Consider the following 26,120-nt stretch of genomic DNA (forward strand, 5'->3'; position numbering starts at 1 on the left):
GCAGTGGTTAATATTCTGCCACGTCGTTCGACTCGTCGTGTAATAACTGTAGTCGTGCATATCAGCGTCCTAATGTCTAAGATGGAAAAAGACAACTGTGGTTATAACAAACACGAAACGTTTGGCAAGCTCATGGAATTCTACAAAGAGGTAGCTCCAGATTACGACCAGGTAAACAAAAGCATTTCTTATATTAAGCTTACATTTTCAATGCGGTATTTGTGTAAATGAGTCTACTATTAGAATCGCGGCGTCTTCGCGGTAAATAACCTACAAACGTAATCTTGACTTGTTTTACACGAATTGTACACTTTTAGAATTTCGTTGCCTCTTGTTTTTGCCTTGAATGGCGTTTCATGAACGTTGTTTTGTCCTTTTAATCGATTTCGCCATTATTCACCGGTTGGATGGATTCACGATGACATTAACTAGTGTTAATTTGCCTTGCAGTGAACAATATTTATGACATATTCGCCTGATTTTCTCTCATTGTTTGATTTAATGAACGCAATCCCATCGTAAACAAGAACATTTTTTTGGTTGTTTCATGATTTATGTTGTCAAAGTCAAGGAAGATGTATCGATTCCGGCATGTGTCGTTTCCAAAGAGCGGAAAGGGGAAGAAGAGCCTGCCTACATCGCTTAAAATTCTGAATTCTCAGTTCTTCTTGCCTCTTTCTTCCCCACTGAAAAGCCTGCTCGCAGGCTAGTATTATTATTACTACTAGAACTGAAAAATCTCAAACCGTTGATAGACCTGTCATTGATAAAACCTGGATAAAATGATGGGTTTGACTTGGGTTTGCGACCTGTGTCACGCAAGTTAACAATCTGTGGTTGTCACGCACAGTATATCACGGTTTGCACATCATAGTTTCGCATGACACAAGGCATCACATGAGTTGGTCGTTATAATACGTACATTTCTGTAATAGTTAGTCAAGAAAGAGGTCAATTTTCTTATGGTATCAGAAATTCAAGACCTCCCTGCTCATGGCAATCCCATGCCGACTTCGTACAGAGCGTGAGTTTGGTGGGCTGGTGGTCTCTCAGATTCCATTTTCGTCTGTACGAGATGTGGCAATGTATGTAAAGTATGTGTGTATGCTGGTCAGCAACGAATACACAACATTAATGTCCCAAAATGTTAGAATTCGTTCGGACCTTTTATTCAAAAAAGCTTATATCCTGTGGAAATTGTAGGAGTTTTAATGTTCCGGCTTTCTTTTGACAGGATGTAGAAGTCAACAGAGGGTACGTTGGACACGAGAATAGCGCAAAAATATTAGCAAACGCCCTAAAACAATTTAAGTTTTCTGAAGATTCAAGAATTCTTGATGTTGGTGCCGGAACAGGTCTGGTTGCAGAAGCATTGGTTAAGAGGAAGTTCACCAACATTGATGCTTTAGATGCGTCAGAAGATATTCTCAAAGAAGCGGAAAAGAAAGGAATTTACAAGAATTGTTACGTGGATGTACTGGGTCCCAATCGACGTTTACAGCTGGAAGACAACTGCTACGACGCAACCATTGCAGCTGGTGTTTTTACGTTAAACCACGTGAAAGCTGAAGGGGCCATGGACGAAATGGCGAGAGTTGTAAAGTCGGGTGGATTGGTTTGTTTCACGATTAGGGAAGATGTGATGTTTGAAGCAGAGTACGGGTACCAAGACAAAATGGACCAACTGTGCCGCGAGAAAGTCTGGAAGCTTGTATCACAGAGCAGGGAACAGTACCATAGCAAGAGCGACTGCATGAAATGTTTTGTGTACATTTACCAAGTTTTGTAAGGCTTACTGGTTCTTTCTTTCGTTCTACGTACAAAGTTATAAGGGAGGGCAAAGTGGAATTTTGGTCAAATCAGGATCAACCCTAGCCAGGAAAAACTTTCAACGTTGATTTCATGAATAAAAACTTTTATTAAACAAACTTTATTATTCTATCTTCAGATTTACTTCTTCTTCTTCTTTTTTATTTAACTCCGATGTAGGGTAATATACTTTAGTAATAAATCCTTTTAATCAGCATCGGCATTTTTCTTACTGCTCCAGCTGAACATGGTAGATTTGGAAAATGTAGTTACCTTGGGGACAAAAATCTCAGAAGTGAAATGATCCAGTCCATCATTCCGGTAATCATATCCTGTTTGCATTCAATTTTACATTTAGGACTGACTGTACTCACTGCTCAGGGTTTTTTTTTTTTTTTTAATGCAGCTTCCGAGATTTTCATGTCGTTTACTTGCATGGACCCCATCGACTTAGGCAAAATGAGGGGGCACCCCGGGGACAGCTTGGAATCTTGCAAATGAAGGTTTTTCCTTGAGGTCACCTTGGCGAGACTCTAAAATCGCTACATTACTCATGACAGATCTCGGAATAGTTAGCCTGACTAATTTACGATTTTGATCGTCCCCGCAATCTTAACAGGCTTGATTCTTTTTATTTATTTAGTCCTCTTCTATCCTCTTCAATCCTGACACAGATACTTATTACATGCATGTAAGCTTTCATTCATGTATCTCGTCAACGGCACTGCTGTTGTTTTTTGTCCGCCATAATGCATGTCACTGCAAGTATCCAGTGGATATTTTAGTGGGGATCTCAGATATATAACAGTAGTTACGTTTACTTTATTTCTCATGGCGGAATTGTACCTTTGGGATACAAGCACTGCACTATTTTCCGGCGATGAAATTTGACCTTAATCAATTCAAAAGCTGTTAAGGTTTTCAGAGAAGAGAATATTATTCTTTTCTTTCTGATGATTTCGTTCCTCCTTTAAACACGAATTGAGTTTTACTAAAAGCGCGCTTACTAGACGATTCCTAACACTGTGGATCGACTTGTTCAGCCGGTTTAGAAGGTGAAGGACACTATCTACACCACCCTCTGTCAGTGGGGACGAAGTGTTTTTTTTTTTAACCCCAGTGATTTGCCCACAAGATCCAGACAGACCCTCTCAACTAAGTCCCACTTCAAGCAGTTTAAGCGGGATCATTTCAATCATTTGAGAGCTGAAAACCGTTTGTCTAAGCGGCAAAGAGTACAGCGTGATGTTTTCCCTACCTCCCTGATCTTTTTACTCGTTAATTTGATGTTGATTCCGTAATTTCTCTCTTAACTCAGAAACCAGCATCTTCTCTCTGTGCATTCTCTCGTTTGACTCTTCCGTGCTCATGTTGGAATATCTAAACGACTGTTGTCTCGATGGCGGCATTCTCTCTTTGGGAAAGGAAAACATGTCTGCGCTTAACAAATCTTGACTGAGACGAGTAGGAGAATGACACGGTGGGCTGTTTGGCGGACAGCGATGCGAATTGTTCAGATTGTTTACGGACTCTATTATCTTTACTTCCATTGCTCGTGGAATTCTCATATTATCGACAAACGATGGCGAGAACATAGCTCTGGAGTTCGTCTCTCCGTGGTGCAATTGCTCTATATATCCTCGTGGATAATGGTCCACTGGATGCCTTGGGTCGCGATGGTTACCGTAAGCCCTGAAAGAAAGCAGCGAACCCTTATTAGTATTGGAAAATTAAAATGCTCTTGTTGTCGTTGCCTTTGTCGTTGATTGTTGGGGTGGTGGCGGTGAGTTTGGTGATGATGGTAGTGGTGGCGTTGGAGGTGGTAGTTATGGTGGTGGTGGCGGTGGCGGCGGTGGAGGTGGTAATGATGGTGATGGTCGGTGATGATGATGGTAGTGATGTTGGAGATGTGGTGCAGTGATGGCAGAGGTGTTAGGGATGTGGTGCAGTGATGGTAGTGATACTGGGGATGTGGTGTCAGAAACGATAGTGGTGGTGCGGTGGGAATGGTTGGTGGAGAGGTGAGGTTAAGGAGGGCTGGGAAAGGATATACTGCCCAGGTCGAAAAATCCTGTCTTGTCTCATACTAATTAATAGATCAGTGATGTTTCGATTTGTAAAATCCCTTTCAGTGAGCATCCTTCCAATCACACCGAACAAAAACAAAATTCAATATAAACAGAAGTTCACTACCATTACAAGGGCACATTTAGAGATAAGCCTATGGGGTACCTCGAGATTCGATTCTTCTGTATTAAAAATCTCTGTTTAAGTAATAGCAAACCATAGTAATCCATTTGAAGATAACGATGTCACGACTCATCTCTGGTGTCTGGTCAAACCTGTCCGCCAGAGCAGATCCCTGTCCGCCAGAGGCGAAACTGAAAGTTGCTTTAATTCTCGGACCCATTGCACAAAAATGTTATGAGACCTATCATCCCTGCGATCATGTTTTAAAGACAGAGAAACAACTTAAATTCATACACCTGACGTAGGGCGAACTCTGGAAGGTGTGGCACAAGAACGTTCAAGCTTTAAAGAGACTCAATTATGCGCCCATGGCGCTACGAGGACAGATGATAATGATGATGATGTTTTAATGAACGCCTACTACATAATTTCCGTTAAATGTTCTTCAGTTCAGAGCTCAACAACTCGCTTCGGCCTGATTACCGTCTCCATAGCAACGTTTTATGCACCTTCTTTACGTCACATTAAAAACGTGATAGTTTTCGAAGAACTCTAGTGCAATCAGTCCCTGCGTTATTCAGCGAGCGTGGTTTGAGAACGAACGCCAGAAAATTCTGCTGCAGTTTCGAAGCGTTATCAATTTATAAAAAGATTCAGCGAGTGACCTGTTTTTTTCCAAATGGTAATTAAGGGAAAATACGATCTTACCTTTTATTTTTGCGGTTCCTTCTTTGGCAGCAAATGACATAGCTGTAGTAAATAGCTACTATTATCATAGTGACCACAAGGACTCCAGCCACACACCAGATGACGATCATCCAATACGGAATGTCTGTGTCTACAGAATAAAAATAACGAAAATCAAACATGATCATCAAGCAGTTCGGAAATAGTCAAAGAGAATACCATGCTGTTTGTGGATAAAAGTCACTTTGGCTTTCAGGGTGTATTACCGCTAACATTTGTTACGGTTTGGCTTGCACGCGTAAAGTTCTTAACAAAGTTGCGAGCATCAGTAACGCGAAGATCAAGGCAACCGTTAGCCGTGTTGAAACCACTCTATTGCAACGTATACGATCTGTTACTACCTAATTCCTTGATTTACCATCAACTTGAACTCTTGAAATGGAAACCTACAATCTTCCACCAAGCCATTTCATTAACATTGTTAAACTAGCAAAAGTTAAGCTGAGGATATTATAGCTAGCAAATAAGTAAATATGAAAATTCAACAGTTATCTACTATTCTTGTCTTTACAACTAGCTACAGTGCCTCGGTACGTTCAAATAATTCATCTCACACAGATCAAACGTTTTAATTTCAAAAGAGGTGATGGGTCGCTAATATTAGGGTAAAAGAAGGAAATTTAAAACACGTTAACATTATGCAGCCTACTTTAGTGTCTTTTAACTGCTGACACAACTAAATTGTCACCTTTTGCCTCCGTTGTTGGCGATATAGTTGTTTCATTGGCCATACCAACCTACAAGAGAAGATCAAGCACCTAATCAAACATCATAGTCAGCACAGACCGAGCGCAACGAAGGTCCGTACAAAAACGACCGAGGGCCAAGATTCCCCAGCACGACTCGACCAAGCTAGGTTAGTAGGTAATTTATTATATGGCACAAAACAGAACATGCATGACTTATAACCATTTCCATGGAAACGGTCCGTATGGCAAAATCTAGACCAAGAAAGAACCAATCATAGCGCTTGTAGTTACCTCACGACCACCTTACCATATAATAAAACCGCGTATTGGTGGTGTTTTCTGGGTTTTAGTCAGAGCAAAAAAGGAAGGTATGTCTGATTGACTGGTGAAACGTTGAACTGTGTATTCGGCTAACTATGAACTGGTTATCCAAAAATCGGTTGCGAACTAACATTGTAGGTCGGCAATGTGTACAGAAAGTCAGAACGGCTACTAAAAACGGATATTATTGGATGCGGTTCACTTAGACTTTTTATCGACTAAACAACAGGCCATAGTATGAACACGGTAGCATAATCAAACGCATGGTCGCAAAAAAATGTTATGTTGAAGTTTGTTTCTCCCGGGCTAAAGCAGGAGAGAAATTACTTCTATGTACATTCTGCTATGTACATTCATTTGATGATCACGGACTGAAATTATGAGCCAAAGGAGACAATTCAATAAAAGGAAAATTAATGCTAAATCCAGCCTGAAACATCCGGCAGGTTCCTTAAGAATATGCAAAACACATTTGCTAATGATTTCGTAAACATCGATAGCTTTTAAAGCTAGAGGCTAAACGCATATATTTGTAAATTTAACGTCGAATACGTTTTTGATTTCGAATATGAGAAAAACGAGGATCTGTGTAACACAATTTCGACGTTGGAAATTAATTAAAAAGGGACCAGTTCTTTCACGACATATTTAACTTACATTAGTTACTAAATGAATCGAAAATGAGCTAATTTAAGTTTGACGACGTGTTTTATTAGCGATGTAGTTATGTGAGGTCTTTTTTTATTGCTTTCTATATACACGGTAGAGTCGTTTGTTATTTAACGAGGTGATTTCCACACTGGTTATGATATGTTTAAATTGCACGCATACAAATGTTCTAAAATTAACGGGCAACTTACTTTGCTTAATTATTTTCTCCACGTCCTTTACATGACAGAGTCGCTATCATTGCAGGTAACAAATAATTCTCACGTGCATAGTAAAATAAGCTTTTCCATCAGTTATGTGCTTTGCAGTTTCGCAGAATAAAAATGTATGTGGCATTTGCGAATCATGCACAAGTATTGCTAGTAATATTATGACGCTGAACTTTCTTAATGAAGCGGTGGCAAGTTAAATTCGACTTACCTTTAATGCTTTAAATCCCAGTGGAGAAAATTACATAGTGATACGATGTCCTCGCTGCCTTTCTCGTCTTCTTCCAAAAACGAAGCGGGAAGTTCTCCTTCGGGAAGCTGAGCGGAATCGAACGTACACGATCTGTCGTAACATTCGCTAATGGACTTCCTTGTTTGTAAATTTTAGCAGCTGAATACAACACAAACAAAAATATCCAAGAAAAACCAACGGTCGGTTCCCACGTTTCCTGGCTATATTCAACAAAACCTGTGTCGAATTATTCCTTACTGTCGAACTGGCTCCACGAAAAGCCCAATTGCAGTAAGATTTTTTTTTTCCGTCGCGCGAGTGTTCGGTTCAAATGTAGTTCATCTGAAATCATTTAAAAGCATATTATTCCTGTTGTCTTTAAACAGCCGCGCTCGCTGAATAACATTTGTCTAATACTGAGTTCGTGCCAAGACATTCGGGAGCGTGGTAATTGAATAAACTCTGAACAACGAAACAAATGACGGAATACTTTCTTTTGCCTGATGGAACGGTAGTAACCGTCACAGAAACGCGTGCCTACTTCTCAATACTTCAAGGTCCAATACACGATTCGAAAACGCCAAAAGCAATTGCTTTTTTTCATGAGACGAAATTATTTTCTGTAAACGCGAAAACTACTGTGCGGCGTTGTTCAAAAGCAAAAACAACTTAAAAAGCCGCAGGTGATTTTTCCAAATATGGAACACGACCACAGGTTCCAAATATGGCCGCTTCCGAACAAAGACACGAATTGTCTTTATGCTGGTCGGCCATCGTCCGAGTTTTCTACGTGCGTGCTATCAACTACGTTCCTTGAAGCATCATTACTTATTTTCTCGCTTTAATTCAAATAATTTGTCGTAAAATTGCGGCATTCCCATCACAAAGTTTAATTAAAATGCCACGTCTGTTGCGACAAACTTTGCATAGCTTTTCTGTCAACAATACGTTTTCCGCAGATAATTGTTTTGAAGTAGCATAATAACTTTAATTGAAGTATACAGGGTGTATTGACCATTAAAGTGTTTGACTTGTACCTGCAATAACGTCAATAATGAAGAAAAACGATCTCCATAAATTTGAAAACCTCCTATATAGCCAGCTACCAGGCTATTAGACGATATAGGATTTATTTAGACGTTTTTTCCTCACGCATATATATATATATATATTTTTTTTTTTTTTGAGTTCATATTATTATGACTAAACATTGAGAGGAACAAATACGAATAAATTATTTCAGCGCTAGGTTATTACATAATACACTGATATTTTGACAGTTTTCAATATTTCATATTTATTCATGTTGAACTTTTTTAAATGAACTGCATGCATGTATAAGATCGATTTTCAGTGCCACATTAGGCCCCTTCCACATTACGCTCAAGAAATTTGAAAGCGGCATTTTCACTCCGGAAAACGCATCAAATGTTCTGCGTCCACACTACGCCGGAGAAATTTAAAAACACAACAATCACCGGATTGTGTTTGAGGAAAACTGGGGCAGGGAAATCGGATGATTATCGTGACGTCATCGTTTTCGACAAGCTTCGTTTTCAAAATGTTTTCCGTTCACATTAAAACGCAAAGCCTGAATTTTCAAATTCCTCAGGTTTGAAGGGAGTTTTCGAAAAGTTCCGTTTTCGTGACGGATTAGAGTGGACGGTAGGCCTAACCGAAGAAAAAAAGCTGCGTTTTCAAATTCTCCGGCGCAGTGTGGACGCTGCCTAAATGTTACCGAGCCCCCTTCAACTTTTGAAACATGAGAAGGAAACCCGATCAATATATATGAAGTAAGAGAAGAACGCTTTCATGGCGAAAGACGACAGAAAGATGAGGGATGAAAGATGTCGGTCTATCAGAACAAAACAAAAATAGCAGAACTCATCTAGCATACAAATGTAAATACTGCAATCTGATTGGCTGAGCCAATGAACGTACACTACGAGCCATTAGTCAGTTGCTTACAGAATGGCAACGTTTTCTTGTTTTCCAAATTTTAGGAAGATTGAAATTAAGCGGAAATTCACTGGTACACAAGATTAGAATCTCAAAATTATTGAGACTCTACAGCAGCTGCCTCAAATGCAATTCATTTCGCCCGTGATTTCCATAGCTATAGCGGAAATCATCACAGTTAGAATTCTACTAAAAAATATATTATGAGTCGAGATTTCTATGAGGTGATAGCAGATGCAGCCTTCGGTCTCATCAACTCAGTTTATAGAAATTTCGAGCTCATAATGTGGTTAATTAGAATATTATAAACAGAAAGTATGCCCCCGAAAAAAAAACAACAACCGATTGAGTAACAGCTATCCACATCGACACAAAACAAGTGCAACGAAAGACATGAATGAGGTCCGTTGATCCCTGATGAAGAGATTTCGCTCGATATGCAAATAAACTCGATAATTATAAAGTCGGCCATTTTTACGCAGAGACCCCTAGGAGCCTCACTCTGATGTTGATAGGTTAACATTCCCCCCAAGCCTACATCATAAGGGAGGTCCTGTATATTACAGTAAGTACTAAATTGTGGATAGTGCACGCTTTAATTTGGTATGAAAGTGGGTATGATTTTAATAGGAAACGAGATCGTACCATAATGCTTATTTATCTAGGTGATGAGACTTGACATTTTTTCTTCAAAAGGACGTGTCGCCTGTTCGTGTTATTAGTGTTAATTCTCGTGCTACACCGCATTTTTGTTCTTATTCCTCAGATCATTTGAAATGCTCTAAATTGTTAGTTGACGAAATTTCGAAATGTTTAACTGCCTAAATAAGCCAGCTCACTGCAGTAAACGCAATCTAACAAAATGAAAACACTCAGACTTCCACTGAATTTTTAAGCAATACGGGTACGTTTAATCTGGAATATACAGCCATATGTCTTAACCGATTGATCCGGTGTTTACTACAAGCCTCGTGTATGGGCGCTTGAGTGTGCTGTTACCGTTCCCAAATTCTCAATTAGCCAATCATAAGCTGTGTATACTGTCGGGATATCCTGCGATATCGAGTCACTGACCTGGTATAGTCACGAGGTCATGGTCACCTGGCCGAATTTGGGTACGGTAAATACCTAATCGCACCTTTTTGGTACGCTTCGGCTGCATATCAGACTCATTTGGTCTCTCAATGGATGATTTGGATCGACTACGTCTCGCCAAAATACGAACCCTGACTCGACCAAACTTGCCTGCTATGCTGCCAAAGCGTACCAAAAGAGTACGATTGGGTATATGGAAAAAAAAAATACACTCCATTAAAAGTTAAGGCGTAAAAAAGAATAGTACGACAGGACTCAGAACAGCATCCTGCAGTTTAAAAGAATATAAATTTACAAATCATCGAAAGTATCCTTGTGGCTTGTGGTGAAGAATCGTAAACTCAGTAACTCGTTCGCTGCGCTCACTCGCTCGTTTGCCGATTCTTCACAACTCGTAAATAAAATTCGTTCGCGCTCACCGACCATGAAGTAATCTACCCATCTCCAACGTCACTTTATAACTAAATCTCGAATCTATTAAGCGCCTTGTTTCCTTATAGTCCAGCAGATTCGCGCACTGGTTTATAAGAATTGTGGGTTTTGTGGTAAAAGCACCAAACTTGGCACGGTGATGGTTTATTACATGGTGAACAATATTGGGTATGGAGCCCATCGAGATCTATATCCAATAGGTAACGCAAGGCTATTCCTGAACCGGTAAATAATTGCATGTATTTGTGGTTGACTAAATGTGATATGTCTGACCTGCTCATCATGCTTAATTTTTACTGTTACTTTTTTTGTTACGTGTGCACTTATGTTAATACATTGTAACAAGTGCAATCACTTGGAATAAAGTTGGAAAAACAACATTAACCAGCTGGATCACATACACAATAACTCCGTTCCATTTCTGAAGCATTATTGTGTCGCTCGCCCAAGCCCGTTTTTTTTTTTTCAAAAGAAACGCCCTTACATGACACGCGCTGCCAGTATAGGGCTTCAGAGAGCTTCTTTGTGCTTGATTCTACAGCTGTTTAGAAGTATTGATGGTAGTGGTGGTGTAGCGGGAGGTGCGGCTGGAGTGGGAGGTGTCGTCCACAGACCTCTCTCCCCTCTCGTAGCCGCTGTTGTCGAAAGTTGATTCCAATTTAGCCATTTTCTCGCTAACCATGGTATCCTTCTGACCCTTTTCTGTTGGTGGTGATCCTCTTTTTACCTCGACTTCCATAACGGCCGCTTCATTTTCATAAGCAGCATTCTGTTAAGTGTAAAAAAACGTCTTTATTTGTACGTAAAATATAAAATGGAAATGTGTGGTTTCCTGCCAAGGGCTATAAATCGTGGGCCCCGTCTCCTGCATCTTCAGTGTTACATGGTTAGCAGGGGACGTTAAGAAACCCACACACTTATCACAAAGTGTAGGGCACGGAGTCCCCGGTTTTGTGCTCTAGGTTTGTCTCACGGGTTGGTGCTTCACCTGGCGTTAACCTCTTTGCACCTTTTCCCCCTTGGACGGAATTTTCCAAGAAAAATTGCTATGTCTTTGTCTCTATGTCCATGTACCTCGAAAAGGTAAGGTTGCGACGCGGTGTTGAGAGAAAGGAACAAAGGTCTATATATTACTGCAGACTGTCTTCATCAACCTTGTTCCATTGGAAAGAGGTTGAGTCTTTACCTTAACTGATTGATTTGTTGAGTCGTTTCTGTTCAGTTTTGTCCTCTAAGTGAAGTATTTTGTTTACGTCTGCATAATGAAGAATAACAACAAAAACGTAGATTTCTCAAGATGAAGACTGAAGAAGAAGAAGAAGAAGAAGAAGAGGAGGAGGAGGAAGAAGAAGGAGGAGGAGGAGGAGAAGGAGAAGGAGAAGGAGGAGGAGATGATGATGATGATGATGATGATGATGATGATGAAAAACAACAACAACAATATAATGAACAAGAAGACGATGATTATGCAAATTTTAATCCAGGCCTATGAGATTGAAAGGCGAGTGCTGAATAGAAACTATTTTTGTATCAGAGCTCTATCGTTAGTATGACGTCACTTATTCTTTAGCCAGAAACAATCACCAGAGATGGAAATACAGCAAACAGTCAATGAACATCAATGAGCATAAAATACAACAAAGTAAGCTGAATAGAAAATTAAAATCCTCAAGAGTAAATAATAGATCGATTTACATAGTACAAACAATTTTGCATGGCTGAAAATTCTTGGATAGGCTTAGAGTTGTTTTGAAGTGAGTGTACTAAAACCAGGCCAATGCCATTACTTAAGTCAGTTATAAACGGCACAGGCAATCCAGTCATCAAGGAAAGAAGGACGATTTTTTTTTCTTATTTTTTTAGCCAGTAGCTACACTACTGACCAAAGCTAAATCAGATCACTCTATGTACATCGTCGAACGATGCTGTTATTCTCTCTAATTCACAAAGGTAACGTTTCTCGGACGTAGAGACCGTACAGTTGGGTTGCAGAAAAATTACACAACTGACCTTAATCAATTTTACAACAACTGCTCAATTCTCGCGCGCTCATTGGCTAATTTTCATTATCAGTAGGCAGACAGACTCGTGAATTAATAATTTATGCGATGCAGACACCTTCTTGATATTATAAAAAAAAAATAACGACAAATAGACGTCAGTTTTCGTGCGTTTGTCCTGTTATCAGGAACAATTAATTTCGTCATAAAATTGTCAAAGTGAACTGCGGTGAAAAATATGAAGATTTCATTTATCATCGCAGTGTATATGATCTTTCATATATTCATTTGCATTCCTCACAATCTACAGGTATTATGACGAACTCACGATGTGACTAGCTCCCAGTTGGCACGATAGCTCAGTTGATAGAGCACTTCACCGGTATCGCAGAGGTCATGGTTTCGAATCCCGCTGAAGCCTGAATTTTTTTGTGTGTGTGTGTATGTGTGTGTCAGGCTTGAATTTCACAGCTGCTTAAGTTGTGTATGTTACTGCGATGATCAATGATGTCTTCATCCAATCTATTATGTCATTATGTCATTATGTCGTCTATGTCGTTATGTCGCTAATATGAACTAAGCACAAGTCTTTACCTTCACTGGCTTGCCATCTGTGCCAATCACTGTAGCCGAATTAATCCCAGGTAGGTAAATGGAGTTCGTTGTGCGGCGAGAGTAAATGCTATGTCCATAAAAGGGACTGCTTATGTCACCAACACTTTCGCGTTCGCGGTAAGACACTTGGTATGTCTTCTGTAGCGTCCTAAAATTGTAGACAAACAAAAAAAAAATAATTACACAATCACAATATTTATTATAAGTATAAATCTACTAGCGTTCTATCACGAATGTCGTTCACTGATTGGCCACGCTACTCACTATCTATTCTGTTGTAGATAGTGAGTAGCATAGCAGTGTGCGAGTGTTAACAAAATGACGGCCGCTTCTTTGCGTTTTCGAGGTGTCTTAGATAAAGGGTTGAACGACAAGTAGATTTATACTAAAACAATTAGATCATTTTCTCTCGATCCCGATCTCTATGCGTGAAAGTTAACGGGGGTGCAGCCCGAGTCAACTATCACGCGATAGAAATATCGAGCTCATAATCTAATTGTTAAGTAGAATTCTATCAGTATACTAGTGCAAATTCTGCAATCTGATTAGTTGAGCCATTGCACATTATCACCCATTAGTGTCCTATGGCCTGAGGTCGTCCGCATAATGACGTTTTTGTAGTTTCGCCGATGTTTCGAACGAAGTTTCAGAAATATTACTGGATGGTTCAATCTTTAAGAAGACTAAAGAAAAAAAAGTGCTGTTATGCGAGTTTAAAACCTTGCAGGGGCGGATCCAAGATTTTTGACTCAGTCAAGTGATGTTGAATGGTACCTTGGGATTGTAGAAGTAATGGGGCATGCCCCAAAAATGTTTCAATTTGAGAATTGGAACCTTATTTAGAACTGTTAAACCACAAATACTAGGCATGCCACAAAGTAGAGATAACATTGAGGTAGCTGTCCTGAGTGTTCCCCTTCATTTCTGCTACGATATTCACAATTTATTTCAATTCGTTTACTTTTTGCTTCCTCAAAAAGGGTCGGCTAGCCACACAATCCACCCTTCCCCTAAATCTGCCCCTGCCTCAGAATTAGTCAAATGTGCAACATGAAGCATTTAACATGCAACATGCAATGGACTTTCAACATGCAAAATGCAACGTTGAACATTCAAAATGCAACATGCAACGGTTAACAATCACTGCACTACTCTGGATGGCTCACCTGTCTTCGTCGATTCTTCTGTAGACACACACTGACATTATAATCAAGAGAATCAAGAAGATTATTGCCAACACAAGGAATGCAATGGCACACCTTACAAGGATGGCTGAAAAAAATACGTGTATTGATAATCCAGTTAACATTGTTATTATTCTTGAGGGTGATCAGGGGTCTCAGCAATGTTGGTTTGGTGTGAATTTGCGGTTAGAAGCATTTACAAATTTGATATTTCATATTTGATATTTGAAAGATAAATGGTTAGTTAGTATAAGCATCCAGGTAAAAATGACAAAGATGCATTTCTTGGTAGACGTACTTCACTAAACGAAGATGCAGCTTAGCTAGAGCAACTTCCTGAATCCGTAGCTAGTTCTGGCATATAATGAATCTAGGTTTGGGCAGACCCGCATTGCATGACTTGCAGCATTGAATCATTTAAAGCGTGTTAATAGGTGTTCAGCCATTTAGTTGTTTTAAAAGTACATAAATCGCAGAAACAATATTATCGGGTTCTTGGGAGTTTGGCATGTGTTGTCAAAATTATATAGCCAGAAACTTCTGGTTTATACAACAGTGTTTACACGTTTTCCTGAAGTTGCACGTTCTGAGGACAGGAGCTTAGGAGTTTGAACAAAGGTGGTTGGTTCATACAGCATATACACTTGGCACACGTTAACATGAAATATTATATATAATATTAAGACTTTAAGTTTTAACTCGAGTTTTCGCTAATGAACGATCTTCGAATTATCGTTAGTTATGACTCTTCCTCAATTTTTTTGAGATGAAATACGAGAGATCTACCTCGCTCAAGTTTCCAATTGGTTTCATAGTAGGCTCCGAAGCAGTGTGGATCTAAATTTGCGTAATTAAAAAAGCTCATGAATTCATGGTTAATACAGGGTTCGATTGCTCAACGAAAGGCGGGGACTTTCAATAAAATTGTTCTGCTCTTTCAACATACCATCATATTCCTCGTTTATGATGTACTCTCCTGCAAAGAGATAAAAATATATATATATTAATCACACACAACGGGAAAAATTGAACTTGAAAAATTTTTCTAAGGACTTGATAAATGGTTGGAAATAAAACTCTGTTATTGTACTTAAATTGTACCAAATAGCAACTGTATATACTCTTGACTCTTACTGAATACAACACATGGCTCAATATTTCTGCATCCATTAGGCTGCTATCAGGATATAATGGTGGTTTCATGCACACAAAACTACAAAACGAGGAATATCTAAAGCTGTAGCTTTCAATACTTCTTGTTTGGAGCATTTAAAATACAGTCTCACCGTAACTTTCCAAGGTAAAAAAGTGTTTGGATTTACTTAGTTCACCATTCTACTGATTAACCTATCCACCGTCGTACATTGAAACACAAAAACATTAGCACATCAAAAATCCAGTTACCTCTTGCTACAGAGGAATAATTTTTCAATAATATTTCAGCGACGCTGATAGAAATTTACTGTCATGGATCAAGGCACAATGATTCGATTTTTTTTTTTTTTTTTTTTTCATTTGGAGTGAAGGCGATTTAGGTTAACTGAGAATTTTCTGCTTGAATAATTGTTTTTATTCCAAAGGAATGGAAGTTCGTGCGAACAAATGGAAATTGTGATCGAAAATGCGGCAAACATTCGTCAACACGGCGTCTATATTGGCACATATATGTTCTCTGTGGGTTGGCAAGGACTTTGTCGTAAAACGTGTAAACTACACATTTGTGGTGTGTTCCTTAAAATGCTTTACAAGTTAAGTAACTGACCACAGACTTACCTGCTCCTTGAACGCTGGGCAACCAGAAACTACACAACAAACCAAACCAAATGACTCCGAAAGACAATTTCTTCATCTTAATTTGGCTGAAGTATCAAAAGAATGAAAGACACGCGGTGTGAAAACCGATCCTGTTCGAATGGAAGCTTAAATCAGAGGAAAAGATGGCTTCTTCGAAACTTACGATTGGAATGGCTATCTAGCCGTTAACTCCACTGGGCATGAAAGCAAGCTTAAATTCTTGTTGTAAATAACACAAACAAAAATGTCTTGTAATAACATGTACCTTGAGAGTTAATTAATCCCAAAAGGCAACAGATTCAGTGGGCCACACAAAAGAAATTCATGTGATTTTACATATTTTTCGCGGTCCATGAAGCGCAAATAATGAAGGCATAATCCGGGAATTCAAGCGGAGTTGGTGGCGAGAATGTTCGAGCTCGCTATGAATTGTTTCAGATTTCTTTGGTGTTCCCCCTCCGAGTGAGATTAAAAGAGCTATTTTGAAAACAGTGGCCAATGTTTTCAAGTCCGGTCGTTCATAAACCGTCTCATTCCTAATCATCATTGTATGTTCGGTTCATTGTAGCTTCTTTGTTGTCTTTCTGCCACAAAGACCAATTAAATTTTGCAGTCCTTATGACGTACTATAATCATTAGTTTTATGGTTTCCCTTACAGTTTGAGAGAATTTTATACCAATGACAAAAAAACGACTTGTTATAGCTTGACACAGTTCCTTTGACGGTGACATAGGCCTGTCACCATGTAAACCAAGGATTCAATGCCAACAAATTCCTCCTACAACTACAAATACATGTTGTAACGATTTCGCAACCTTTGATAATTAAAGTGGTTAACCTCTTCAAATCTAACGGGAGCTATCCGAATAACTCATACTTATACAACCTCTCACCCTAAAAAATTAATATCCAGCTATTTCAGACCAGAGCAGACTCGGCACATTTCTGACAATGACGACTTGAACCTCATTGAATGAGAGAAAATTAAACAATTGGAAGTAAAAAAAGAAAGGAAAAACAGACAATCCATCCAGGAATGTAGTGATTAAATATGAGATGTTCACAGAGTTAGGTCAGAGTTACAACAACGAGTCAACAGAAGGATGTTATGAATAAACACTTCTATCGTTTAAGAACATTTTATTAATATACGGACTAATATAATATTGTTTTTCGTTTCTCAAAATGCCTGGCATTTTTGTAATTCCACTCTTGGCCGGCGATTTTTTGAGGGGAGTGGGGGTGGGGGTGCTTTCAGATTGTCATAGCAGGCAGGCGAATGTGACATATTCTGTCCCTCTCCTCCCTCAAGAAACCTTCCTAACCAAAGAAGAGATCAGCAATCCATAAAAAATAGAACGTTTTCACATGACGTCACAGCAGCCATATTGATGTACGAAAGGAACGGAACTGCGACCACGTTGGTGTCCTAAACCAGTCCTGTTTGAGTTGAACTCTATACTAAACACAATCTTATTCCAACAAATGTTTATGGCTGTTGACCCCTAAGTGGAAATGCTCTGTACACTAGAATTCTAGATGGATGCAATAACTTTTCAGATAATTTATGTCATTTTAGCGCATGTGTAGAAAGGAGGGAAGTTAATAGCAGCAATCAATTTATCTGCTATATCCAATATTAAGTCACGCATAAACTTTAATTTAACCTAACTGTATAAAAGATAATAATACTACGAGCAAACAGGAAACATCAAAGCGTTCTCTTCATTTATTGTCCATTCCTGTTGTATTGAACCCTGGGAAGTCGAGTCAATTTGACAGAAGCTTCAAAAAGTAAACTGAAAGGTTTTGACTGTAAACTGTATTGACTCAATTTTGAGTTTTAACAAACGTCCTTGCAGAAATTCTCGCGTGCTCATTGCCTAATTTTCATTGTCAATAAGCGGACAGACACATAAATTATAATTTATGCGATGCGTCAGCGAGCGAGAGCGGACAATTTGATATAAGTTATCGTAAAAAACAAATTGACGTCATTATTTTATGCGTCTTTCCTGTTATTGACAATGAATTTCGTCATGGCATTGTCAAATCCACTCTGCTATCGCGTCATGGATCCACAACTACTTTGACAATGTTATGACGAAATTCATGATCAATAACAGGACAGACGCATGAAAAACTGACGTCAATTTGTTAAATCGTGGCATAAATGCAAGGCAAAAGGATCAAAACTAAAACAAAACAAAATTAACTTTTCTGTTAATTTCAATACCTGTCAAAATATCTCTCTGATGCTTCATCTGTCGCGTACGTGTTCAGACTAAACAGCTTGGTGCTCAAGGGAATTTAACCAGTTATGCAGAAAATTTATTGGCGCTTTTTTAAGACCCTCTCTTCATCGGAACAATATCATAGAAAGGAATATTGTCTAATGTTTGAATGTTTGTGAGCAATCCACTCCTTATTTTGAGTTTTCTTCCCCCGTAAGAAACGTTTGTGGAAAAAAGACGACACCATCTCCGAATAAGAGATTTATTTCCTCGTGACTTCTTGTTTCGTTCAGGCATCCCGCTGTCGAAGACAAGTAACTCTCATCAAGCGCAATGGGCATGAAGATCAACTTCAAAGCTGTTGGACTTTGTGTCGCTATAGCCTTATCTTTTGCTCCAAGTGTATTTGCAGGTATTTGGTTCTTGTTGTTTTCTTTCTTCTAAACAAGGTTTTACAAACCTTTAAAAGTAAGCTTCCGGCTAAACAACTTGGGAATTCAGTAGTTGGTTTCTTTATCAGTCAGACATTTTCCTTTTACAGACAGGCATTTATGAATAAACATTACTGACCACAATAGGTTCATCGTTCTTTCGCTGTAATTAGACAAAACATGGGCAAAACGAGTGTCAGAAGGCGAGTTAAATCTTTAGAACTAACGAACCTTTTACTACTGTCAGTGTGTATTATATATAATAATCGTATGATAACACTAAAAACGGTTTCAAACGCCTCCGTGAAGGCGGTAAAGAGACTCGGACCGGATCAAATTGGATCCTCACCGACCTAAATAGAATGGCAACGGATTCAAGAACATGGAGAACGAAATATAAATAATTTTTGCTATTCTTATCCAAATTCTTTACCTGCCTCACAAATATCCTGATAAGTTTCCATTACAGTCAATATTGGTTATCTCAAATAAAGATCTCCAGTTCTAGAACACCTTTTTCTCATAAAATGATCAATTGTAATTTTTGTCGCTTTCTAAGGAGTTGACAGTTCAAAACGTGCAAAACAACACCGACGCTAAATTTTTAAATAGCTGTACCTATATCAGCATGAGAAAATTTCCACCGATATCCAGGTGTTGCGTGGCCGACATGCAAGCCAAATCTAACATCAGTTGTCATTTATACTAGCTTATTGGTAAAAACTCTGCCTGAAAGAAAAAAAAGCAGTTCGAACAGTTTGTACCTGTGTACATGTCTTTCCAGGGCAACGATTTTCCCTATTTTTAGACAGTTCTGTACGGACGCTCACAACAGGCAGTTCGGTATTCGCTAATTTTGTTACTTTAGCATTACAGACTGTTCGTGCCAAAACCATAAAACTCCTTCATGCTTTGAAATTCCAGCTCAGTGTCGTTTCATGTTCTCTGTGAGATAATGAAAGAAAAACTAGCAACTGACGTGTAGTCTACGTATTCTAGCTGTATTCCTGCCACGTTATTACTCAGTTAGTCCATGTCGTCTATTCCAAAAACTTCCAGCTCATGTATTTCTTATACTGTAAGTGGCTAATCACTGACTTGTTGTTTTCTTTGTGAAGGTCGGTACATCATCGGAAAAGAAGAAGATGGTAGGTTTCACTCTAAATTGTATTGTGTTTCTCCATCGCACTAGTGAATAAAAAAGAAGTCAGTATCCACTCTGTTTCCCAAGGTCTCCATACTGTGCAGCCTGTAAAACATTTTGCCTCGAAAATCTCAATGCCTCACCAACTAATTTTTGAAACTGGTACTCAAAATTTAGCAAAAGGTATACCAGCATGCAGAGGAATCAGTATTCAAAGGCTGGCAACAAGGAACGGCTTATGAGAAATGGACACCTTATTTGGGACTCAAAGAAAAGTAGACAAACAAAAAAGGCTAACGAGCACTCCACCATGAACTCTAGACTTTCAGAAAAGTCCTTCGCGGCCTAAAACCTCTCAGCTCGCTTCTCTCGCTTAGCTATTCTACCCTGAAACTCATGAGGTCGACTTGCGGCATGTGAACTCTTTCCCTGTCTAAATATTACCAATTACAAGGTCACTTTTCCTTCTCTTATTTTACTGCTGGACTTTGTTCTTATGACTATTCCTTCAGTTTTTAAATTTGTTTTACAGAGACGTTGTTGAGTCTGAGCATTGCATTTCTGGTGATCTGTAGCTTGTTTCTGCTGGTCAGCATTGTGGCAACCTTGATGATGTTTAGACGCACACGTGTATCCTGGTATGTGTAAAATAGTTTGAAGTGTTTCCAAACGGAGGCAGAGTGGCCTAGTGGTTTAAGGTGCTCTATTTTTGGTCTGGAGGTCCCAAGGTCAAATCCTCCACCCTGCCAGTAGATGGACTTGTGTTTGGTGGTCCCAGATTCAATTCCTCTACGCTTTGTAAATAGCCAGCTGGTCAGCCTCCCACCAGTTAGGATTTTTAACAAGTTTCTTTTCAATTAAAAATATATGTTTACTTGTTTCAGTGTCCCCAGTTAGTACAGTTGTGAGGCCCCATTAGGGGGGGTCTGAATATCCCGTATACCATTAATTTTTGTCCCAAATATCCCGTATCCCATTAATTGCTGTAGTTTGTATCCCTATAATTCAAGTTAATACTGATGACGTCACTGCATGTGATAAGTCTGATTACCAAATAATGTAAAACACATTTTCCGGTGCGGTTTCATACGTTAAAATAGAAATCGAGTGCAAATAGGGTTTGAAGGATGATTACAATGTTTTTTTTGGTGGAATGCTTTTACGCAGCATCCTGTTTAAGGTGGGAATTGTCTTCGAACTGAAGCAAGAACACAATTTTGTATTGTGTATCACTACAACTATTTCCCTGACCTGACAAGCTGGGTAGATGCACGGCGATCAAGTTTTTACGTCATGTACTTGTATTAATCTGTATTCTACTCAGAGGAGAATAATGGTGCAGTTGCTGGGGGTAAACTATGTTCAGTGTTGCTATTTAGTCATAGAATAAGAAAGCTGTTTCCTCTGGGCGCCTTGACTTTCTCCCAGATCTTGTGGTTGAAGCCCTAGCTCCTTGCTGAATTTGTCCCTCTTCCATTTCTGGAGCCTCAATAGACAATTCTTCCGCAGTCTCCCTGGCAGTAAGTGGATCTCCATAATCCAAGCACTGAACCACATAATTGAAGTATTCCTCTTCATTGAATACAACGAGGTCGTCTTCGAGAGTAGGACTCGAGACTTCTGCTAAAATGCCAGTCATATCTATTGTGTAAAGCACTTGCGAATCATGAAAATGGAAGGGTAACAATAATTCTTTCGTGTAAATAGCAACTTCAAACTGCCTTTCCGAAGAAGATACGTTCTTTGTGCATCTACCCACGTAAAACGGGCTTGGAGTAGAAACGTTGACTGATAACCAGGCTTAATGATCACAAAGGATTGCTTCTTAAATAATGGAGGAACTGAAGAATCTGCCAGACTTTGTTGATTGGTTGTTTCTAAGTGGGCAAAGTCCACAGGTCGAGGTTGAGTTGGATTTTCAACATAACAGTTGATTGGTTGGGTGCCGGGGTTATCCTTTGTTGACTTGTTTCTCACGGTAACTTGTCGTACACTCTGGCCAAATTCCTCCCGCCATTTTCTCATCTCTGCCAGCTGCTGGGTGGTGACTGCACTGTTTGTTGATGGCTTGGGCATTGTAGGGAGCCTCGAAAAAGGGAGGAATCCCTTCTGTTTAGTGTAATACGACGAGGAGCTAGTAAAGTAATTGAAGCCACACTGAGTACTTCGCTTCAAATGTTCTCTCAAGGTTGAAGAAAGTCTGTGTGAGAACTGCAGAACCAACGGCATGTCATTTCCCTCTCGCATTTCAGCAAAAAGATTCTCCACAACAAGGGTAGTAAGTGAAGACAAGTCAAGGACGTTAAGGAATGCTGGCTTAAGATCATTGACTTAAGATGATTTTCGATTTTGGTCAAAAATGACCATTTCATTGCTGGCTTTTCGTCTGCTTTGTAAATACAAGCAGTTTCTTCGTGAAGAACTTTGTCAACTTTCAACGCCACCATGATCGAATGATAAGGCCAACTGTGAGGTTGATGCCCACGAGTGAAAGTGTCAAAAGTGGCGGGAAATTGAAGAAAGCCAGGTGGGGGAGGGGAGGGTTTTTCTGGGTAAAAATATGTCGGGGGTGGGGGGAGGTGTTGGGAGTGGTAACATTGTCAATGTTTCATGGGGAAATACATTAATTCGCATTTGCAAGTACTTTTTTTTACTTTTCGCGGCGTCTTTCATATTGTTCAATTAACCTGTTTTATTCTGTCAAAAAAGGAAACTTTGACGTTCGATATCCCACTATCTCTTTTCTAAATATCCCATATCCCTATAATTTTTCCACGAAATATCCCGTATCCCTAAAAACCCTAATGGGGCCTCAGTTGTGCTAAAACACTTCGATACTTCATTAAAGTGTTTTTTTTGTTATTTTATTTTCAAACGTAAGAGGGGACGAGGGGACTGGATACTAAAGAAAAATGAAAGAAAGAAGCAGAGAGCTCCGATAACACACCACAAGATCCTTAAACCTTTTCCAAACAAAGTGTAATCTCTTATAGATAACCACCCATACAATTTGAAAGTTAATGCTAAGCTGATCATCCCAAACGATACACGACTATTTACCCCGAAAAACAACCATGGAAACTTCATACCGACTGATCAAATTTTTCTCACTGTACTATTATATTTAAATTCATTTTCTGGAAGTATCACCGTGCTCCACATTTTTGTTGTTGTAAAAATGGAATTTCTCGCAGCAGAATAAAATGGGTTCCGCAAAAATCCCTACTGAACTTACAACCTTTCTGCCTCTTGCTAAATAAGTTTTTGCTGTTCCTTGTCTATGAATAAGGGAAATTTATCTATTTAGCGACAAATATATTTAGCGAAATTGCATATCCCAGAGGAGGGGTTTCATTCAACCTCCCTCCCCCACCCCCCGTATCCTGCACGATGAGCCGATTATGGGTTTACCCGTACGTCCTAAGGTTAAGCTATCATTTAGCCAGAAACGTGTGTTACAAGCCTTTTTATCGAGAGCCTGATTGACAAAAGAGTTTTTCTGTCTTCAGGGGTAGTATGGATTACGCTTTAGAGGACTTGGATGTTAGGTATGAAAGCATGTATTCTGGCAAGCAGAATGGAGAGAACATGCCGGCACAGTATGAACAGCTCAAGGTGAGATAGCTTGGCTTACAAGATGTCGCTTATATCATGCAAATGATGCAATAAATTCAGTGGAATAGGCCCAATGCAAAAATGGCTGCCATTAATTTTTGTCACCGAGAAGAAGTGTTTGTCAACAGAAATATGTATTTTTGTTTTAAAGCCATATTCCTATCTGACTGGAAATTACAGGGACATATATTACGTTAAAAACATGAAAACGAGGCTAGTCAGAGCATAGTAATTTTTTTCATACAAATGTCTTCAATTTAAATGTTTTAAAACTTTGCCATCGTTAACGTAAAAACACTTACATTTTCTGGAAAGTATATTATTTCATTTCTTTTGACGCTGTATCATACGTGGTTGAGGAAACGTTACCACGTAACAGAGATCAATGGCAGCAATTGTTGCATAAGGTCTATGGCCTCCATCGATCAGTAATACCTTAAACAAAACTCACTTCATTCATAAACTTGTCATCCTTGCCTCATTGCTTCATTGGTGAGTTTGCTCGAATTTGAAACGTGGTGATTAATCCGAAACCGAGGCCCCGTTCGTGCGCTAAGCATTGCCTTAGACAAGTGTTTCTCTTCACCTGCGGCCTCAGGTTAGGCTAATCTAGGATTAGATAAACACAAAATAAAGAAAGAAAGAAAACACTCGGTTAACGTTGACCGATCTCAAATGTATCCCGGATTACCGTCACTCTTTCGAAGAACGTATCTGCATGGCTTTGATGTTTAAATGATTTCCTGCAATGTTACTTCAACATGAAAAGAAATTACTTCAACATCCACCTTTCTAAGTGACGGGCGAACTTCGCATGCAAATATTACTCAGTATTTTTAAGATAAACGTCAGGGATTTCTTGATTTCAAGTCGTATTTTGGCACTCTTGTGCGCAAAAGGCTCAAACACTAGTTTGATAAGTTACAAATGTCGCCTACAAAGCAGCACAAATCTTAGAGGAGTCCCGCAAAATGTCTTTTGTAATATACATGTAGCCCAATGTATTAAATACTTTCTGTGTGACCCAGGTTTTAAAGCTCAAACATTTACAATTCAAAGGATATATGTACTCGTTTGAACTTTTGCTACCCAGCTTTGCCGGTTTTGAAAGCCGGCATTTCCTTCGATACTACCCCGAGAAAGCAAAAACTTTCTCCAACTACTAAATTCTGCAAGCTCTTTATTTCTGTGTGGTTAATTTATATCCAGCATGATGCCTCCTCTACGCAAATTCCCATGCTAATGAGTCAAAATGTAAACATGTGTAAATATGAATGGTGTTGCATCTGGCCTCGCTTTGATGGACAGGCATAAGGCAACTCGGATTTGGCTTATTCAATTGCACTTTTCGCCTTCCACAGCTAAGTGAGCCAAGTAATGGATTTTATCAGTCTTTGGACAACACCAAGGAACGTGGCAAACAAAACAACAACAAGGACAAACAGGGTAAGGAGAACGGTCAAGAGGACGCCAGCGAGACAGAACTCAAAAACAGGCCACTGAGTTCCTTCCAGAATTCTGCTTACCAAAGTACTAGCATGAATTCTGGGCTGGATGTAGCTAAAGACTGTGAAACGCCGATGTAGAGTGGTTCTCGCAAGGTAAACTTGATGCAACCCTACTTTTATTCCAACAGATTGATTAATTGACTGACTGGCGGACTGACTGACTGACTGACTGACTGACTGACTGACTGACTGGCTGACTGGCTGGCTGGCTGGCTGATTGATTGATTGATTGATTGATTGATTGATTGATTGATTGATTGATTGATTGACTAATTGATATACTTATCTTTATTTTTTTATTTGCAGGGTTTTCCTTTTGCATTGGCATAAAAGATGTTTACGTATTTCATTTAATACCACACAATTTGCTTTGAGACAAGTACTGTAGAATGAAAAATTCTGCCGGACTAAACCTTTAAATCAAAGCAACATATTGATTTTCAACATTGAATGTATAACTTTCTTTTGTAAGTTTTTTTAAGAGCAGAATTTTCTTCAGTTTTTGGTATGATGTCTGACCTTCCTTAGGTTATGTTTACTATGTACAAGTCACAGTTTTGCACAATAAAGCATTTAACGAAAGAGTTTCCTTTCTGTTCATTGGTAATAGGGTGCCATTTTTCTGGTATTCCTCTGCAATCAACTTCCATTTAACCAGTATTTAAACCCCTCGAGCAAATCAATCAGTGTGTGGCTCGAGCGTCGTAAAGTATACCACTTACAACTACAGAAAGGACATTGACTAATTAAACCACATTGAATGAGAGAAAATTAAACAACTGGAAGTAAAAAAAAAAGGAAAAACAGACAAACCAGACATGAATGTAGGGATTAAATACGAGATATTCGCCAGTTTCAACAACGAGTCAACAGAAAGATATTAGGAATAAAGAGTTTCAACCGTTTAAGAACATTTTATTAACATAATATTGTTGTTCGTTTCTCAAAATACCTGGCATTTTTGTAATTCCACTCTTGACCGGTGATTTTTTGAGAGGAGTGGGGAGAGGATGCTTTCAGATTGTCCTAGCTGGCAGGCGAATGTGACATGTTCTATCCCTCTCCTCCCTCGAGAAACCTTCCTAAACAAAAGGAGAGATCAGCAATGTATAAAAATAGAACGTTTTAACATGACGTCACAGCAGCCATATTGATGTACCAAAAGGACGAAATGGCGACCATGTTCGTGTCCAGTAAATCAATCCTGTTTGTGTTGAGCTCTTTACCAAATACAATCTTATT

General features: G+C 39.1%; 4 protein-coding genes and 1 pseudogene across 7 annotated transcripts; 2 read left to right on the forward strand and 3 right to left on the reverse strand.

Moving 5' to 3' along the window:
- Positions 1-1,941, forward strand: LOC110044085 (methyltransferase-like protein 27). Its single transcript, XM_020749604.2, has 2 exons — positions 1-171; positions 1,235-1,941. The coding sequence occupies exons 1-2, from the start codon at positions 73-75 to the stop codon at positions 1,787-1,789; spliced, it is 654 nt and encodes a 217-aa protein (XP_020605263.2). The 5' UTR covers positions 1-72; the 3' UTR covers positions 1,790-1,941.
- Positions 1,899-7,668, reverse strand: LOC110044086 (uncharacterized). Its single transcript, XM_020749605.2, has 4 exons — positions 6,846-7,668; positions 5,435-5,483; positions 4,708-4,837; positions 1,899-3,501 (listed from the first exon to the last, which is right to left on the reverse strand). The coding sequence occupies exons 2-4, from the start codon at positions 5,475-5,477 to the stop codon at positions 3,081-3,083; spliced, it is 594 nt and encodes a 197-aa protein (XP_020605264.1). The 5' UTR covers positions 5,478-5,483; positions 6,846-7,668; the 3' UTR covers positions 1,899-3,080.
- A 2,041-nt stretch (positions 7,669-9,709) lies between these two features.
- LOC110044091 (uncharacterized) lies at positions 9,710-18,256 on the reverse strand. 3 transcript variants are annotated; one of them, XM_020749612.2, is made up of 6 exons: positions 16,109-16,247; positions 15,925-16,010; positions 15,098-15,127; positions 14,134-14,239; positions 12,947-13,115; positions 9,710-11,121 (listed from the first exon to the last, which is right to left on the reverse strand). In XM_020749612.2, the coding sequence occupies exons 2-6, from the start codon at positions 15,998-16,000 to the stop codon at positions 10,888-10,890; spliced, it is 615 nt and encodes a 204-aa protein (XP_020605271.2). In that variant the 5' UTR covers positions 16,001-16,010; positions 16,109-16,247; the 3' UTR covers positions 9,710-10,887. The 3 variants fall into 3 exon arrangements, with proteins under 3 accessions (XP_020605271.2, XP_089149347.1, XP_089149348.1); XM_089293221.1 differs by having other exon boundaries at positions 16,211-16,225; XM_089293222.1 differs by lacking the exons at positions 15,925-16,010; positions 16,109-16,247 and adding an exon at positions 18,183-18,256.
- Positions 18,257-18,323: 67 nt separating this feature from the next.
- On the forward strand, positions 18,324-25,460 carry LOC110044057 (uncharacterized). 2 transcript variants are annotated; one of them, XM_020749578.2, is made up of 6 exons: positions 18,324-18,592; positions 19,730-19,759; positions 20,288-20,393; positions 23,265-23,370; positions 24,732-24,971; positions 25,185-25,460. In XM_020749578.2, the coding sequence occupies exons 1-5, from the start codon at positions 18,514-18,516 to the stop codon at positions 24,954-24,956; spliced, it is 546 nt and encodes a 181-aa protein (XP_020605237.1). In that variant the 5' UTR covers positions 18,324-18,513; the 3' UTR covers positions 24,957-24,971; positions 25,185-25,460. The 2 variants fall into 2 exon arrangements, with proteins under 2 accessions (XP_020605237.1, XP_089149349.1); XM_089293223.1 differs by having other exon boundaries at positions 18,325-18,592; positions 24,732-24,816.
- On the reverse strand, positions 21,131-22,202 carry LOC149108944 (uncharacterized; annotated as a pseudogene).
- Positions 25,461-26,120: the final 660 nt, after the last annotated feature.

The sequence above is a fragment of the Orbicella faveolata genome, unplaced genomic scaffold (assembly GCF_042242905.1).
Source record: "Orbicella faveolata isolate gen_17 unplaced genomic scaffold, um_ofav_v1 contig_25, whole genome shotgun sequence".
NCBI lineage: Eukaryota > Metazoa > Cnidaria > Anthozoa > Scleractinia > Merulinidae > Orbicella > Orbicella faveolata.